Consider the following 19,091-nt stretch of genomic DNA (forward strand, 5'->3'; position numbering starts at 1 on the left):
CCAGAGCAGCTGACACACCGAATCTGACATGAGAGTGGATGTAGCTTATTATGCGTCATATTCTAAATCTTTTTTAGGCCGTGTCGTGTCGGAGGCTACAGGGCACCTGGGGAGATGTGGTGGTGAAGTATGTGCCACAAGCTACAGCTTTCATACAACCTGTCTCCAAGTGATCACAAAACAGTAATAATTTAATCTTTCCTCTTTATAATGCCATGACACTACAACACTGATGCAAAACCAAACAGAGAGCAGATAATACTAACAGCTGCATTTGTTACATAATGCTAATAGGCGACTGCTGTTTATGTGATATGTTGATATGATGCGTTCGCGTTTATTCAATTAAAGCTGAGACAAAAATACCATCTCATGTCTGTGCAGTGCATATCAGGCTGGGGCCTGTTAGCATAGCTTAGCATAAAGACTGAAAACGGGGAGAAACAGCTAGCCTGGCTCTGTTCAAATGTCACAATATCAGCCAACCAGCCCGTCTAACACAATATAACTTCTATCTTTAATCTGTACAAAAACTGTGCTCAGTGTAAAAACAACTTGTAGCCTTTGTTTTTACCTTCAGGCTAGTTTTTCCCCCATAAATGTCAAATTAGTCCTTTAAAGTTGCCATTATATGGTGTATGAATGCTCCTGATGTGTCACGCTGTGGTTCCTAGTAAAATGTTTAATTAAAACAAACAAACAAACAAACAAACAAACAAAAAATTTTCTAGGCCTGCAATACATCCAGAGCTTCTTGCCTTCTCTCAGTGCTTTTCTCTGTTCCACATTGTTCTGTTCTGTCTCAGACCGTCAGAGTTTTTGTTCCTCCTACCACACACACACCTCCAGAGAAACGTTCAGGTCCACAGCATGCAGTCCTCTGTTTGGACCTGTTGGTCTACCTCAGGAGCACCTGCCACTCCGAAACCAGTGGTGTATCCACAGCTCAACGTGATTAACCTCAAATTTATGGTGATCGGTGTGTTTGCAGTGGAACCACAGCTCGGGGATTTTACATTCTGCAGCATCATGCCTCCTCCTCATCCTCAGCACTGAAACGTCTATTTTTGCAGGGGAGATGGGAGCAGTATAAGGATACAGTGTGCATTTTGATGAAATATCTTAATGTTTATTGACAGATTATTTTTCCAGATTGGGCTTGCAACAGAATCCCCACTCTTCAATCCTCTTCAAAGCTCCAAAGCTTTCACTAAAATTGTTTTATCATGCAACTCAAAATTAAAGCAGGGTTATAACTATTACCCTAATCCATGAAATGATGAACTATTTGGAGGTAAATAAAGGTCAATTCATTTCCTGGCATGTGAAGTAACCTGTATGGTTGCTGCATTGCATTTTCTTCACTGGAAGGGCATCATGGAGGCCATTTGACTTTTTTTTTTAACCTTGTCATATTTGGAACCTCAACTTTTTTCTAATTTAGAGTTATTGTCCATCACAGTTTCTTCCAGTAAAAACCTAAATGGCGGTCATCTGTCTTCAGCCATCTAGTGGAAGTGTGCTTGGCTCGCTGTCTTGCTGCCCTGCATGCATACTTAATTTGTACTGCTGTCTTTGAGCATTAATTAATAATTTATCTAAATGTTGTAAACTTGTCACGGCAGGATTCTTGGAGCTGGATGAGTCTTTCTCAAGAAAACCTTAGCAACTACTGCTTTTGGCAAGGACTCAAATTCAGGGCTTCTACTGGTTTGTGGTTGATCTTTTTACTTGGAATACAAGGCTGCCCTCTACTGGCCATAAGAACGAGGTGCATTTGATACCGAAACTAAAATCAGTGTGTGTTTAGACTGTGTCGCTGCAGAGTATTTTTTAAAGATTTGTTGGTAATACTTTTTAATGCGGACAAGTTAAGATATCAATTTAAAGGCATTCTGGATGTTTTATGGAGAAAATTAGAGAAATTTAAGAAAAACAATCTAAAAACTTTGCTGAACAGTAAGGCAAACCAAAGACAGACCCGAGAGAAAGCAACACGCGTGTTGTCACGAGGTCGCCATCTAGTGTTTAACACTGAACACGGAAACTGTCACAGTGCTCAAGTTACACGAAACACAAACACATCGCTGGCTTTTTCTGCAATCATTCAGAATAATCCTTTGAAATTAGAACATTTATTATCTTCAACAGTTATCTTCAACAGCTGTAGGAAAATGTAAAAATATCTTCTTCATGGATCACATTTCCATTTTTAACAACAATTCAAATCAAGTAAATCATATTACATCTGTAAGTGAAATATTAACAAAACAATAAACAAAAAATCTAATCTGACTCCAAATCATTTTAAGGATTTAATAAACCAACCCATCTATTTGATATTCTCACAGAAATGTCAAAATGTTTTTGCACTGAAGTGTAAAACCATGTAAGCACAAGCAAGCAGGAAGCAAGAGCAAAACTAGAACAGAGGACAAAAGCAAAAGTAGAAAACAAATAACTTCTCTTTTCAATGTGTGATTATGTATCAGTTTAATCTGCACACTCTGTAAAAGTATCGTCTTCGTACAAGTCCTCCAGCTCCCCGTCTCTGCTCCCCTCGTTGCTGACTTTCCTGCGGGCGACAAACGCGTCGATCATGTCGTTGAAGGCACTAAGTGAGACTGCAGATGAGTTGGAGGGGAAGGGAGGCTGGAAGGGTAACACTAGACTGAAAATGTCACAGAGTACATGTCCTCCACAGCACACAGCTCAGCACTTTTTATCCAAGTCAACCTCAGGGGCACACATGAGGGAGACAGGAAGGCCAACACAAAGCACTCATCAACCACCGTGTGTGTGTGTGTGTGTGTGTGTGTGTGTGTGTGTGTTTGTGTGTCCATTTATTTTGAGTACAGCTTGTTATTGAGAGCTTTGTGTTGCCTTGTCTCTCTTAAATCCTCTTAAGGTTGAACAAACAACTGATGAGCTGGGCTGTGTATGAAGCATGTGAGTTCAGCCTAAGTGCTTTTAGAAAAGTTTACCTCAAGGAAGGATGAAGCTGAGGCGAAGACCCCAATAAGCCCCAAGCACCACTGCAAGAAGGAGATGTAATGTAAGAGGCCAGACTTTGTACTCGGATTAGTTTGCAACATAAACACAGATTTTATTGTGGCACGAATACAGAAGTTTAGCTTATCGGCTTTCTGCTGAGAGTTAGATGAGAAAATTGATTTGTTTCTGAGCAGTAAATATGCAGATAAAATCAAAAGGCTGTCAGCTTAGCTTAGTACAAAGGCTGTAAACAGGAGGCCACAGCCAGCCTAACTGCGCCCAAAGACCACAAACTCCACCTTCCGGCATCTTTAAAGCTTGCTGATTAACTTGTTAAATTTCATTTGATTCATTTTGTACAAAAACAAAAGCGCAGAGACAAAAGTCATGTGATCACGCACACTTTGGATTGTTTGTTACCTTTGCACAGAGCAGGGCTAACTGTTTCAAGTCTTTCTGCTAAGCTAACCGGCTGCAGTTTTGTGTTTAACTGACAGATATAAGAGTGGTAGGTATGAATCTTCCAATCTAACTCTCATCAAGAAAGCAAATAAGCGCAAAGTATCAGCTCATTTGCAGAATTCAGAAACATCCAGGCACAAAGTACTCAGAAAATGAAGAAAGATCAGGTGAGGGTGGAGTCTCCGCAGATCCAACCACCACTGCACTTCATCTCTGACGACGCGTCTATTGCCTATTATGCCTTTAAGCTTCCATGAGGAAACATGTAATTTTCCCATGGATGATTGATTTACACTGGAGAACATATGGACACTCAAAGTTTGTTTGGTCACAAAGTTTTTGACTGTCAGAATGACAAAGGTAAGTGCTTGGAAACAGTATATTTTATTACAATAGCTGGAATGTTAGCTTAGATGAGTTAGATGAAACAACATTTCATAATAATGAGCTGAGTTTCAAGTATTTGTAAAATTATTTTGCAGTTTCATAGTTTAATGACGTATTTTGTTTGTGTGCTTTTGTACAATTAAATAAGATCAGGGATCAGATTTTGAATACAAGAAATAAACTAAAATAAACTGATCCCGATTACTGGAAGCAACAAAAAGGTGAAATGTTTCACCTCTGGAACACGATGCCACAATACATCATCCCTCCAAGAAGATCAAATTAAAACATTTTGATCTTCTTTAAGCCAACTGCACAGCAAAACTACGGCCCTGCCATATTGGAAAACATTTCCCCTGAATCACAGCATCGCGTTTAAGCCACTCTTGACTAATAAACTGCTCAAATACACCCGCTGTTGTCTAAGACTTCACTGTGTCATGTATCACAGATGGACGGACGTCTGCACACATGACGGTGTGCTGCAGGACTGGTGGCGGAGGAGGATGTAGCTGCAGCTCCACATCTCCTCACATCAAGGTGTAATTATCTGTGCCAGCCAGCCCCCCTCACAGACTGGACTGGCTTGTTAATGGAAAACAAAGGCAGCACAGCATTTACTGCTGCCGCTGGGGCCTCTTTTTAGCTTAACTGGAGAGGACCAATGCTTTTATCCGCCTGAGTGTGCAGCTAATTCAACGACCAAAACAAATGGAAAACAGCACAAAAGCTGGTCAGTATTTCAAAGATCAATGGTTGAAACATGATGGTAGATGTAATATAGTATGCAAGTGACTGATCTATTTTTATCCAAGCATCTGCCCGCTGCTTTGTTTTTTTTGTTTTGTTTTTTTGGATGCCTAATCGCAGAGCTGGCAGTTTGGCCGAGCGGAGCAAGCAGGATTTGCAGAGTAGGCTACTTACGTAAGAAGACCTCCAGGGGCAGACATGGACCTCTCCGCCCGTCTGGCCTGACACTCAAAGGGATTACTGAAAGACCTCTTCCTCAGCATGGACTTCACCAGAATCTGTAGTGGACATCAGAGACAGTCTCAGTGACAACATAAAAGAGTTTCATACTGTCAGTAAAGCCTCCACAGCAAAATATTCACTTTTAAATGTCAAATCTATGTTGTTTTAATATAAAATCCCATCAGAAATCTCTTTAACTTCTGTCCTGTCAGAGATATGTTGCAGTTTCACAACTTTTAAGGCTTTCTTGTGTCCTCTGTGATCCTCGCTGTACCAGTCTATACTGTATCTTGAGATCTGAGTGGAGATCAGTTGTGAGTGAAGTGCAGACCACTTTAGCAGATGCTTTGACCCTTATGTCTTTAACACTGCAGAGGAAATGAGATTTGAAGAAGAAAAGGCCTGAAAGCAACCTGCTGAAGAAGACAAACTGAGACATTTCATCAAACCAGCTGAGTCAGCTGAGGCTCCTCAAAGCGTTGAATGGTGACCAGAGACGGCACTGATGTGCATCTTACCACAGTGGAAAGGCTGGTGACGAGTTTGACGCTGTTCTGCACCTCCTCCTCAGTGACCTCCACCGCCGTGCAGTGCTCCTCCTCCAGAGGAAGAGGATTGGAGCCATTTTCTGTCACCCACGGATGCAGCTGTAACAACACACACACACACACAATGTGTGAAAAAAGCCACACAGACTGGCGGCCAACATATCCTCTTCAGATGTAGTGATTATTTTCCCCAGTCACCTTAATCTCAGGGACGGTGATTCTTGTTTCAGGGTTTTTATCCAGCATCCTTTTAATGAGGTCCGTCAGTTCGTTGCTGATCCACGGCCTGTGAAGAAAGTTACAGAGTTTTACATGTAAACAGATTTTGGATTTTTTTTCCCCCCCTCTTGGCACATGACCAAGAGAAAAAAGCAGTAATTTATTGTTATCATCTGCAGAATTTCATTGCAGTTATTTCTGTAATGGATCCACCGTTAATGTTATTAATTAAATCTGTGCTTTACCTGCTTTGACAAGTGATTCATTTGGTAACAATAAGGAAACAAAGCCGCTCAGGATAACATGTTAACATACAGGCAGAGAACAGACAGGCAGATGAAATCAGTTTATTTCAAAGACTCTCATCAGATGCAGGCACCGAGCAGTCTGCCGTTTCAACCAGTGTTATGATATTATGTTACATGTGTCCTGTTAAATAACATGAGTCTATCATTAGCATTCTGCTCTCTAAGGGTTTGCTTACGTCTCTGGAAACTCCACAGGTTTGTTCTTGATCTTGTTGTGCAGGGAGACGATGTACTCATCATAAAAAGGACACTGGATCAGGACAAAATGAAATACTTAAAATGTGACTGTTTGTCTGGGTTTTTTTTAAGTAAATTATTTTCTGAATTTTCTTCTCTTACCTTCCCAAAGACGAAACAGTACAGCGTGACTCCCATCGCCCACACGTCTAACGCCTGGTAAACAAACACAGTGATTATCAGGGCTGTGTCATCGCTGAGGGGCTCTCAGCAGGTGTTTGCACACAATGTCTTCATGAATTCGCACTATTAAGCCCAGCTTCATTTGATGAGTCACATGCAAACCATATGTACCTCAGGGATAATCACTGTCTGCTTCCCGGTTAGACGTTTTGTCTCACCTTCCCACTGAAGCTCTGCTCGTGTTCGGTCATCGTCTCGGGGGCCATGAAGGCCGGCGTCCCCGCAGTGCTCGACAGGAGGGCGTCCGTCCCCTCGAACTCGTTGCTCACTCCAAAGTCTGCAATCTTGACGTGACCGTCGTCCCCGAGCAGCAGGTTGGAGGGTTTGATGTCCCTGTGGATGATCTTGTGGTAGTGCACTGGAAAATGGAGAGAGTTATAGTCATTTTAGAACAGCTAGACGGTACTGAGGTGCTTTCTGGTCTAACTGTCAACAGTGTGTGCAAAAGGCTTTGAACAGTAACTGATTTAATTAATTAATTTAATTTAATTAGTTTCTTTGAAAGTAAGTATTGCTGAAACATGTTGAAGGACAGTTTGACATTTTCAGATTCTTCACAAAAAAAAGCCACTGTGTATGAAATGAGAAAAAACAACAAAAACAAAACAAAGGTTATTAAATGTACTGACTCTGTCTATTCATAATTAAATCCTGACTTACAGTACTCTATTCCCAGGACGACGTCTCTGAAGTAAAAGCGAGCCTGCTCCTCTGTGAAAGGCTCATTCGTGGGCACCTCCATCACAGGGCTGAGCGACAGCAGAGGTGGAGAAAGGCAGAGAAAACTTACAGGCCATTCTAGATTCCCAAATTATCACAGTTTAGGAGTTTGACAGAAATCATAAATGCACAAAACCTACCCCTTTGTCATCAGTTCGAAGGCTTGAGGACAAATAATCCGAATTTATTGACTGCCTTGATTTTATATTGACACATAGGAGCTAAATTCAATTAATGCATGAATGTGTTCGTACCCATATGAAGTCCATCTTCATCAGGATCATCAAGCACCTGCAAGACACATTAATCCTCATATCCTGAACTGTTTTATACAAACATATGAGTTGACTTATTTCACCTGTCTGGTGAGTTTCTTGTGACTGTGTGGGCTTCAGCCCCAGCCTGAGTCAAATTTAGGCACAACAATGAAAAGAAACTCCTTGAACATTTATCATATTTTATAAACAGGTCCCTCCTTACATATCCTACTTCCTACAGAAGACCCTCAAACTGCTGAGGAGAGGAAGAAGAGAGGACAGAGTCCACCGACTGACCTCCACCAGCTTCACAACATTATGATGGTCCAGTTTCTTCAGGATAGCGATCTCCTTGTACACTTTCTCCAGCGGGAACATGGCTTTAGGGAAGAGATCCTGCTGCGAGTTTGATCCTTGAGGAGGCAGCCGGCCTGAAATTACACACAGACGCACGCAAACACACATCACCAGCGACACCACAGGAATGACAAAAACTCATCACACATTTAGATGTTTTTGCACTCACGCAAAAATCCACACTGCCTCATCAGCTTCTTCTTCGAAACAACTTTCATGGCCTAAATAAAGAGATAAGACAAATGCTGGTCACAGCAAACTTTTCACTGCTTTTTTTTTTCATGATTTACAAGCTTCGACTTACATAGTACTGTTCAGAATCTTCATTGTAAGCCAGTCGCACTACTCCGTATGATCCCTGCATTGCAGAGGAAAACAAAGATAAACAGCTTCATAAATTCATCACTTCTGGTTCTGCTCGCTCATGTGCAGCACGGATTAATCACCTTTCCAATCTCTTTGTTCAGCTTGTACTGGTTGAGCTGGACACAATCCTGTAGGAAATAAAAAGAGAATTTACCCGTCAAAGGATCTCACTGACAATAAGTTCGGTTAAGTCGGAAATCCAACCCTGAGTGTCATTTCTGCAGCTCAGGTCTCCTCACATCAGCATCTGTGATGGACACACGTTTGGTCTCGATGGTGGGCTGCCGGGCGATGCGGCTCCCCCTCTCCTGCAGCGACATCTTCCTGTCTGAGAGCCGAGCTCTCTGAGAGCTGGCGGTCCTCGAGGGACCGGATCTGTGGCCATTAGGTGGGGTCACACGGTTGGCGGCCACGTTCATGGCTGCCACCAAGTCGGCCAGCTCGGCGTGGTGCTCCGAGTCCAGCTCCGGCCTGCAGACCGTGTCGGCGCTCATGGTGGTCTCTCCTGGTTCACTCACAGCCACTGAACATCCAGCCTGGAGAGACGCATGCTGATGCTGTCACAGGCAACTTAAGTATTTCACTGAATGTAGACGTGAATCAATTCACATTTTGATCGATCTCAGAACCCACTGGCTGTCTGCAGATGTCAGTTTATAGAGGTTACATTTTCATTAGGCCAAACTCAGCTCTGAGTGAGCTGATCTCTAAAACAAATTGGCTTGAAGAGAAAAAAAAAAACAATGATCTGTAGGGACATTTGTAGATAATAAGTAAAAACACGACTCACATGGCAAAAATCCTCTTAAATTCAAACACTGACTTCCTCCTTTTGAATTTTCAACCATAAAAAAAAATGCTAATGCTAACGCTAACCCCAGAAATCAGTTTATTTCATTGTTTTTTTCACTTTGATGAATGCATCTGATGTGCTGCAAATTCCTCCATTTGTGATCTCATTCACCACTTCCTCCATTAACAGATGGTACAAGATGGGTAACATAAGAGATAAAATCACAGGAAACAACAACTTGGCAGCAGATAAGAGTCAGTCAGCATGAGAACCGCTCACTGTTGCCTGAAATGCAATATGGAGAACTGAAAAGCTCCTTATGTAACCAAATGGAAAGCTTTAACAGGCAGGTGAATTTACAATGTTTACACAACACACAACACTGTTACTGCAAGTTTACTCATGCTTAAAGGTATCTATACATTTGCAACATGTAAATCCATAAAACCTATTCGAAATGATAACTAAGAGCTATGCAGCAAAAGCCCCTTCTTCATCTGAATCCTCTTTAACACATGGCACTAATAAAACACGTATAATCCAGCGTGAGGTGAATTATTTACTCACTCGGAGGAGGCGTCCCGTGTTCAGGGCTGTTGTGGTTAATCTGCATGTTGTCCTGCTGCTCTCAGGAGGAAAGTCCGCTGCGTCTCAGAGCTGGACTTTCACTGACGGGCAGGGAGGGAGCTCTGCAGCGCTCGTCTTAAGGATTAACCGAGGCCACATATAGCTGAGTTATTCTGAGGCCGGCCGGCAGTGATCACCTGAAGGCTGTAGTGACATCAGAAGAAACACACACGACCAAAACTCCACACTGAGGCCACACTGACTGAACTGACTGTGCTCATGGATAATAATTTAAAAAAAGTATTCTTGGCTATTTCCACTATTTTGCCGACATTTTTTTACAAGCTTTTTTAAAATAGCATATCTCTTGAATCCACTATTGTATTTAATCAAAAGGGTACTGAATATCTCCATATGGATCTTCATTCCCAAAAGCTAAAACCCAAACTTGAAAGTTTCTATCTGCAAAAGCAGGAAAAAAGTTATTTTTAAAGGTGAGTAAACATTTAAAAAGATGAGAATAAAATATTTTGAAAAAAAAAATGTAAAAAAAAAAAGTGAATGTGTAATGAAATTATGAAATTGAAATTTAAAAAATGAAATTATGTGTACAGCAAGTTTTAAAGCAAAGTCACATAATGTTTTACATTAAAACATTTCAGGACTGTCATGAGCAAATATAACTGGACAATTAAGGTCATAAAAAAATAAAACTGAATAAAACACCAAACAGTCATGTAAAATAAAAAAACAAAAACAACAACACAAATAGGATGTGTTGTAAATAAAACAGTGTGCTAGACATAAAGAAGGAAAACAAAAATAGCTCAATTCTCTTGTCGCTCCTGCCGGTTTTTTGGGGCACTGCTGTCCTCAGTGCGAGTGTGTCAGTTCTGACACTTGAACTGAACATGCAGGAACACAAAGCAGACACAAAACACCTTGTGTGTCTATGTGTGTGTGTGAAACTGGAAGCAATCTCACACTTTTAATGTTTTCTTGGCTGTTCATGTCTTCAGCAGACACTCAAGCCTAACATTGAGCGAGGGTTTCACTTTGCGTGGGAATTCTGATCACTTCTAACCCGCAGCCAAACACATGTGACCAGAACAGCTTTGTAAAGGAGAAGGAACAACAACATAAGACCAGCTGACAGTTACAGACTGCAAACACTGATATTCGCTGATATTACTGATTGTAAAAACGACAAAGACTCCATGTGAATTAATTTAGGCTTATCACTACGACTTCAGACTGTTACAGTAAGTGCGTACAGTTTTCCAACAGACCTTGAATGCAACATTAACAGCTCACATTGCGCTTCAGCAGGACGCATCAGGCACAAAGAGGCACCAAACTCTGATGAAGCATCCACAGTCATCATCATCATCATCATCATGTCTCTGCCGGTGCAGTTTGGTGCTCTGAGGACCAGAGAGCTGCGAGAGCTGCTGGAGGACGAAGACAAAATAAATCACATCATCAGCTGCAGTGAGAAGGTGAGTCTGTAGGCAAGTCACAAGTGATGCTGTGTTTGATAACAGGTTGGTCTACAGACTAAAACAATTTTGTTATATGTTATATGTTTGTTATATATATGTTATGCATATAATGGTGCAAAGTGTCTGTGAAATCTCCATTTCTTGAACTACACGTGGTCATTTCCAGTTTCAGCAAATGCACGGGGCTGCAGAGAGGATCCTGGTTTCAAATCAAAAGCTGGCAAAAGTCGGTCTTTCCCAAAAACCCACATTTAGAGATGCCAAGTTGCTACTTGCAATGAAGTACAAGGAGCTCGAAAAACTGAGGAGCCTCATCCAGGCCAAACATGAAAAACTGGGTGAGCTTTTGAAGTAATTTCTGTTTAATTTTATTTAATCCGGCTGTCTTAACTGCATTGCTTTCCAACATTTGCTCTTTGCGCTCTGCAGCAGACAAGCACAGGTTGCCCCATGCCCAGTGGTGTCTCCTGAATAAGATCAGTCACGCTGAGGAGGAGTGTGAGGTAAGCCTTCACTTCGTATTCTCTTGAACAAAGTGTGCTACATCACACAGCAGAGAATGAGACGCTGCTCAACAATTATCTCACTGTATGATGTTTTCCTTCTGCTGATAGACTTCACATACTGACAAGTGTGTCGGATAAATATGAAACTAGCTGCCCCGTGTTTCCTTCAGAGGCTTCTTTCACATATTGAATTACATGTAGTTTGAGTCATCTTTGGGCTTATCTCTATACGTTCACCTTCTTATGAAAAACGCCTGCATTACAAGAGCAGAAAAGACAAGCAGACAAATAAAAGGCCTCAGTGTCATCCTAGTTTTTTGTTTCTTTCACACTTGAGAAAGCCAATACTCTCAAAAGTTCAGGCTGTTGTGGAAGCACAGGAGAGGTCTGATCTGGTGTAACATAATACCCACCTTGTGTGTGTGTGTGTGTGTGTGTGTTTTGGAAAATAATGAGTTATTCCTCCTGACAGCTGCTGTTTCAGAGGTTTGCGGAGGGGAAAACGCCACTGGCAGATTTTTTGGATTCATTTCTCAGCACGCGAAAACTCCAACACATCAGTTTGGTCCTGGTGAAGAAACTCCAGGAAACGACTGAACTCAAACCAGCACAAAGCCTCAGAGAGACTCACGCTGACGCTCAGCATAACGCCTGCCTTCCTCTCTGCGGTCTAACCTCAGCTGTGGTCTTACCCGCCTGCTGCCACACTCCGGTTCTGCTGCCCTTTGCTACCCATGCAAACTCTGGCTCCTGTCTACAGTATTTACCATTTTGCCCTGATTACAGCCAGCACCTGCGGGTAGGAGTTCATGGACGAGGCCCCAGATGGCCAGCGAGACCTACACGCCTTGAGCCGCTGAAGATGCAGCAGAGGAAGCATCAAGAAGCACCACACTGAGATGACATGTTTTAGTTTTCCATTAGGGTTAATGAGGTGGAAATGGTCGCTGAGTAAAGTTTCCACAGCGTCAAGTATTAAAACCTGATTGGTATCGAACAGCAGGCGTTGGATGCTTTTACAGATTTTGAGTTTGTTTAAATTTTTATTTATTTCTTTCATGAGACATTTCCTGATTTAAGTCATAACTTAAGGAATATTTGAGTGTTGAGGCAAAGAAAATTCAAAAGTGTAAGAGAGTTGAATGAAAGAATGAAAGTCTTTCATTCACCACACAGAGAGCAGGTCTGAATATGTCATCAAACTTTCATCATTTTGTGCACTAAGAGTTTCTTCATTTACTGGATGCCCATTTGTTTGTCCAGCACACATGTGAAAGCGAGAAAACAACCCGTGAGTTTAAACAGCTGAGTGAACAAAGGGAACACGGTAAAGAACATATTTATGGTTCCTTCAGTCTGAAAAGTGGTGACCAGCTGATTCAGTGAACATGAACTGCTCAGTGACACCTGATATCTCTGATCGTCTGTGTGCCGAGACTCCTGCCAAGGTCAGCAAAGGACCACAAACAACTCTTTATTTACTTCAAGCTCGCAGTTCATCCTCACCTTTAGCAGTACGTTTTACATTAGAGGCCGTTCGGGTAACCTTCTAAAACTCACCAATTTGTTCAATATCTTTGTGTTTCCTTCCTTCATTAACTCGCCTAAACACTCACGAGGGTTAGCCAGGGTGCCATATGGCCCAGTACAGCTTGCCATACAAATTCAGCCATGGAGAAACCTCACTGGCACTACAGGAGATGATTAGCAAGGTGGAGCTTGTTCAAAGGCTTCTGTTACACCACAGACTTCAGTTACATCTTTGTCAGCAGCCTCTTTTGTCCCACAACACTCAAATTGGGCAATTTTCTTGTCTGTCAGCTGATTGTTGTGTGCTTTCTTTCACCTCTTTCACCCCTGTGTCTCTGCACTGTTTAATGGAAAGCCTGCAAAGAAATATGTGGAAAATATAAAATGAACAAAAAGAAATGAGCTCCTATAAGATAATCCTTTAATAATCCCACAGGAGGGAAAAATGTGTGTTAAAGCAGCACAGGAACAGAAATAAGTCCAGATAAGTAAAAGCACTTAGAAAATAAATAATATTAAGTACATTAAGAACAGGTTAAATAGAAACGATACAAGAGCATTTAGACCACAGGTAACAGCAGACCACATCCTCACACTGAGAACAGGTATGAGGTGACACTTGAAGGGGTCCATCATGTACTAATGCGGGCCAGTGCTGGCTGTTGAAAACAGACTTTTACAACAGCCAGTACCAGCGGTTTATTCTATTTCATTTGTGCGTAAAGTGTCTGTGTGATCCACAGAGGCACGTGATACACTGATATTAGGTTAACCTTTAAATATCTATTTAATCTGTAACATGCATAGATTGCACAGTACGAGGTACACTTGAGGTACTTTTAGCAACTTTGGTTAATTCCTGAGGACAACGAACTGATTAATCAACTAGTCAACTAACAGGAAATTCCATCCATCCATCTTTTATACCGCTTACCCGTCAGGGTCACAGGGGGGCTGGAGCCGATCCCAGCTGACTACGGGCGAAAGGCGGGGTACACCCTGGACTGGCCGCCAGTCAATCACAGGGCAGACACACAACGACAGACAACCACACACCCACACCAAGGGTCAATGTAAGGCAGACAGTTAGCCTAATGTGTATGTTTTTGGGATTGTGGGAGGAAGCCGGAGTACCTGGAGAAAACCCACGCAGGCACAGGGAGAACATGCAAACTCCACACAGAAGGGCCCAGACCGGGATTCAAACCTAGAACCCTCTTGCTGTGATATATGTTTATACGACACTAAATTTAGAGTGTTGGCTGGAAATTGATGAAGAGTTGATGAGTACTGAATGTATGAGCAATCAGAAGATTCATCCAAAATGAAAATAACCGTTAATTTGTAAACATTTACATGAAAGACTGCATTTGCTTTTACATTTTCCATAAAAACCAAAGAGTTTCACCTGAAACCAGACAGGAACCCAAACAAGACAAATTATCTAGAAAGCCCAAACAGGTTAAATAACTCTGAAAAGGAAAAGCTGACATCCCCACTGATTGTAGGGAAACTAAAAACATAAATGGTGGATATTCAAGTCTCTCAGTAAGTCATGTCAACTTTTTTGCATTATTCCAGGACCCTGACACTGAAGTTTCAGAAAATGTAGCCCCATTAAAGTTAGTGTTCACACATGTGCTTTTCCTACTTCAACATCAAAACGTCTTTTTAAAACATCAGAAACAAATGAATAATGTGAGCAAGACAGCAACATTTCACCGTGAATCAGCCTCTTCAATAAGAAGTGTGTGAGGAACAAGTCCGGAGCAGCCACAGTCATAATAACACTGTTTGATACACACTCCTGCTGTCAGACAGATCTGTTCTGAAATATTACCAAAGCTCTCTTAATCTGCTCGTAGCTGACAAACATCACAATGTTCCAGGAACCCAGACGGAGAAACGAGGGCATAAATCTGTGGGAATAAAAAAGAATCAGGTCAGTCAAGGAAATGATGAGCAAATTTGTCATTTTATTTAATTAGACATTAGACCTCATACCCCTTATAGAAGGCTGTGGGTCCCTCTTTGACCAGCATGGTTAGGGCACAGTTAATTGCACCGCTGTACTGCCCCGGCACTGAATTCATGTAACGTGTTTTCACCACATCCACTGGAGAAGCCACAATGGTGGTGCAGAAACCTGCTGCAAAGGCTGCTGTGAAGTGACACGGCATGTTGTCTGTTGGAAACAAAATGTTTGCTTTAGTTATTAAGGGCCACAAACAAGCCAAGGGCTGAACATTAAGTGTCTGCACTCGCCTGACATCAGGTCGTACTTCAGGATGAGCTCTTTGATGATATCATAGGTCACCAGCTCAGAGCAGTTAACGATGGAATTGCGAGCGATGTTTGGCAGGCACCCTGGAAAGTCGGTTGAACATTGTAAACAATAAAATTCAAGAAGAAAAAAAACCAACTCATAAGAGCAATCAAAATTAAAAAGTATTAAAATCGAAGCGGCAGAACTAAAGATATCATCTATTTTTTTAAATTCCTTATCATGGCGCATACATTACCCACAATGGAACTCTACCGCCAGATGTCCAGGTGCATTGTGGGTATTTTATGTTAGCAGCGGTTAATTTAGCCTTGCTAGCCTTAAGTAAAGATGAGGAACTGGCTATAGAGGTCTGCTACACACCTTTTTTGACAATTTTGTCTCAAAATACAGTGGCCAAGAGAGCTCAATAAACAAAAATAGAGAAATAAAAAACAAGCAAATGTTTTTTTTTTTTTTTTTTAATAAAATCTTCGTGAATTTGACAACATGTTGTATTTATATGAAGGTATGACGTGTGTTGCCACCATATGCTGTTCTGGTGTTTCAGTCAATACTTTGATTCTAACATGGCTTGTTGACTTTTAAAGTAGAACAGAGTTACAGATTATCTACATAAAACATCTGAATAATTCAAGAGGTTTTCATGTTGTGACATCAAAACCAAAAACTGCTACGATTGCCCCCGGTCTGCCCCAATAAATCTGGGTTAAGTAAACTATGGTTGTTTCCTTGGTCTCTAAAACTTATATGTTAAAAAATCACTGCAGTGCTGCTTATTGTTTATAGATTATTACTGACTTTGTCAATAAATGAATGTCATCAATTTATTTCCCCATTTACCTTTCCAGAGTCCTTTAATGCCCTCCTCCCTGGCTATGGTCTTGTAGGCATCGATCGTGCTGTTGTACCTCTTCACAGAGCCACTCTGAGGGAAGCAGACCTGAGCCTGAAATCTGACTTTCACCACATCGGTGGGCTGGGCGAAGCTCACCGCCATCGCCCCCGTGGTGCAGCCCGCCAGCAGCCGAGCCCCGATTCCTACGTCTGTGATAAAGCAATACATGTAAGTCACTCCCTTCACTTTCCTGCTATAAGCAAGGCAACCCAGTAACTGGACTGAACAGGTGTAGAAAGAAGTAGAAATGTGGCTGTGGTGTTTCCCTTTAAAATATCTGTTAAGCCTGCGGCATAAACACAGATCAGTTCCCTGGGAGAGGAATCTGCGCTGTGCCCTATATCCTGGAGCTGGTTTTCTGCAAGAACCTGTTCAGCTAATGAAGCACTTTGTATTTTCAGAACAAACCTCAGGCTCTACACAGCTTGGAAATAGTTTGCTTTGCAGCTATATGATTGTGATTAGTTATTTATCTAACAATGTAAGTCATATTTTCTGACTGTTTGAACAGACTCATGGCTTCCTTCAACATTCACAGTATCATTTTACTTAACGGGCTGTTTAACTGCATGGCTGCTTATTTTATGAGCATATTTATTTTTTCATACTGTTGTTTTTGCTGTAGTCCAGATGCTGCAATAATCCTGCCTGGCCTGGCACACGACAAAACTGTTTCAGTTTGGCTCTCAAACATTTTGTTCTAGTTTTTATTTTTTATTGTTTGCAGCTTCAAGTCAGAGTAAGTAACGATTAGAGCTGCAACAATTAGTTGATTAACTGATCAGTCAAAAGTTGAGTTCCTCAAAAAAATGTCAAAATGTCAAAAATATGATGGCTCCAGCTCACCAAAAGTGAACATTTTGTTTGATGTCTTGTCTTACATTATGGCAACGTGAATGTATTTGGCTTCTAATGTTTTAAAGACTTAACAATTAATTGATTAATGAGAAATTGTCAGCTGCGGCCCTAATTATGTTCTGATTTAACGAAAACAATTCAGTGTTAACTGGCTTGCACAGTATCTCGTGTGCTCTAAAAACAAACTAGAATATAAGCTTTTAGTAAGACTAAGATTTTAGTCTCTGTGCATCTGGACTGTCTGTAGAAACATTTCGTCACGTACTTTCTGAGCCTCTGGTGTAGAACTGCTTCATGGTGTCATACAGGCCGATGCGGACTGACGCGAAACTCATCTGTCTGTGCAGTCCTGCCACCAATCCGCTGTACAGACTCCTCGGGCCCTCAGTCTTCACCATGGTGAAGATGGTGCCAAACACACCTCGGTATCTCGCCCTCTGGCCGTCCACTGCGGGTTTGGATTCACCCTGAATCTTAAGTAATAGACAGCACATGCACAACAAAATGTGCAAAAACCTCTGGGATGACGTTTTGAAACAAAATGTGAACCGAGTTTCTCAACAGTCTGCTTTATAAAAAAAAAAAGAGTTGCCATAAAAACCAAATTACCAGTTTGTTTTTGTCATAAGTGTTACACTCCAGGGTTGACGTGTAGCAACATGCACTCATTTGTGTTAAGTTATCCCTACTATTCAGTGAAGGGGCTGCAGCCTGCTGAAAAACAAGGCAGAGCTGTAAATACCGTTGCAGACAGTGAGGACATGTGTTGTTCCTGGAAAGTCATTTATGTCCTACGATTACATGTTTTACACAAGGTGAGTTTCTTTTTAAAGCTTATTGTGGTGTGAAGAGGTCACATTCTTAGATCAGGCTGTTTTTAGGCAGACGAATAACTTGAAATTTAACTTCTGCACTATAACTATATCCTGTCATTTCGTGAAGTGCTTTGACTTATGTTTGCATAAAATATATTTACACAGTTAAATGAATAGGGAAAAAAAGTGAGATAAAAAAGTGAGATGTTATGTCTCATCACAAAAATCATGAGGACATTTCTTTCACGGAGTTTATGACCTCAGTGTTTTTATTTTGTTAATCCTAGCAACAAGCAGTATATCCTCACCTGCAGTCTGACTTTGGCAGTGTCCAGGGGGAAAGTGACCAGGTCGGCCACACAGCCAGCTGTTCCAGCCGAAAAGATCTTGACAGCAGCTGTTGGGGCCACATCTGTAGCTCTTCCACCAACCATGATCAGTGATCGAGGATCAACAAAGCCTGATCATCAAAATGTCCACAAATGATAACAAGACCAAGTAGCTTCTGTTCAGTCTTGACATTAAAGGATCATATCCTGCAGTTTAAATATCTGAGCAAACTAATCACATATTCCTTCATGACTGATCCAGCCCACGTCAAGTTTTAGGTATTGAAAAGTTTGTCTTTTGAAAGCCAAGTCCTCTTGTTGGTCCATTAGCTCTCAAAAAGCTCCAAACTATCATTCCACTTTAAAAAGTGGAAAACACTACAGTAGCCAGCCTTCTCCATTAACCACACAGCAATGCAAACACCTGCAATGTAAGCGACAGTAGCCGACAGACTGCAGTCCAGCCCTCCTGCACAGTTGTTGACTCTTTTAAAGGAAGCTACACAGCTGCACCGCCTTGCGTGAGAACCAGACACACCACATGCCAGGAAGTCATTGTGGCTCACGATGCACCTTACTTAAACCTATTTGTATCAGCTGTAAGGACATGTGGCAAGTATCAGGCATTGTTCTGCAAGGGTACTGAAACAAAGTTTTCTGTAGTACATATGAGAAGTGAAGTGAGGAAAGCAAGCAAGACACGTATTTTTAAAAAAAAAAAGCTGCTTTTTGACAGACAGCAACCACAAAGTGTTCCAACCAATTACAAATTGCTTTAAAATTAAAACATCCAACAATCAATACGATCGAATCAAAAAGGAATCCTACAAATTACAACCAGCATCTCATATGTATGTTTGTCTCTGCTCAATCGTGTTCCTGTCGCCCATAAATTGATCTTCTGTTCATTTCTTGTATCAGTAGATAGCAAAGCAAAAAAAAAAACACTAGCCAGGGACAGAAATTTGCACAACTTCAGCATGATACCACCTGAACAAG

The 19,091-nt window shown here is 41.5% G+C and overlaps 3 protein-coding genes across 5 annotated transcripts; 1 reads left to right on the forward strand and 2 right to left on the reverse strand.

Annotated features, from left to right (window-relative positions):
- Positions 1–2,472: 2,472 nt before the first annotated feature.
- On the reverse strand, positions 2,473–9,907 carry camkk1b (calcium/calmodulin-dependent protein kinase kinase 1, alpha b). Its single transcript, XM_046389532.1, has 17 exons — positions 9,371–9,907; positions 8,250–8,546; positions 8,091–8,138; positions 7,949–8,002; positions 7,814–7,865; positions 7,585–7,718; positions 7,285–7,321; positions 7,171–7,192; positions 6,971–7,059; positions 6,469–6,668; positions 6,230–6,283; positions 6,067–6,140; positions 5,562–5,649; positions 5,334–5,462; positions 4,768–4,871; positions 2,985–3,035; positions 2,473–2,575 (listed from the first exon to the last, which is right to left on the reverse strand). The coding sequence occupies exons 2-17, from the start codon at positions 8,502–8,504 to the stop codon at positions 2,494–2,496; spliced, it is 1,473 nt and encodes a 490-aa protein (XP_046245488.1). The 5' UTR covers positions 8,505–8,546; positions 9,371–9,907; the 3' UTR covers positions 2,473–2,493.
- A 665-nt stretch (positions 9,908–10,572) lies between these two features.
- LOC124059506 (vacuolar protein sorting-associated protein 37B-like) lies at positions 10,573–13,204 on the forward strand. Its single transcript, XM_046389537.1, has 4 exons — positions 10,573–10,869; positions 11,039–11,210; positions 11,302–11,375; positions 11,851–13,204. The coding sequence occupies exons 1-4, from the start codon at positions 10,768–10,770 to the stop codon at positions 12,274–12,276; spliced, it is 774 nt and encodes a 257-aa protein (XP_046245493.1). The 5' UTR covers positions 10,573–10,767; the 3' UTR covers positions 12,277–13,204.
- Positions 13,205–13,307: 103 nt separating this feature from the next.
- LOC124059505 (mitochondrial uncoupling protein 2-like) lies at positions 13,308–18,570 on the reverse strand. 3 transcript variants are annotated; one of them, XM_046389534.1, is made up of 7 exons: positions 18,072–18,570; positions 17,558–17,659; positions 17,214–17,421; positions 16,036–16,239; positions 15,174–15,275; positions 14,913–15,093; positions 13,308–14,827 (listed from the first exon to the last, which is right to left on the reverse strand). In XM_046389534.1, exons 1-7 carry the CDS (start codon positions 18,195–18,197, stop codon positions 14,722–14,724), a joined length of 1,029 nt encoding a protein of 342 aa, XP_046245490.1. In that variant the 5' UTR covers positions 18,198–18,570; the 3' UTR covers positions 13,308–14,721. The 3 variants fall into 3 exon arrangements, with proteins under 3 accessions (XP_046245490.1, XP_046245489.1, XP_046245492.1); XM_046389533.1 differs by having other exon boundaries at positions 17,558–17,662; XM_046389536.1 differs by lacking the exon at positions 17,558–17,659 and having other exon boundaries at positions 18,072–18,568.
- Between the last annotated feature and the right edge of the window lie 521 nt (positions 18,571–19,091).

Source organism: Scatophagus argus, chromosome 5 (genome assembly GCF_020382885.2).
Source record: "Scatophagus argus isolate fScaArg1 chromosome 5, fScaArg1.pri, whole genome shotgun sequence".
Lineage (NCBI taxonomy): Eukaryota > Metazoa > Chordata > Actinopteri > Scatophagidae > Scatophagus > Scatophagus argus.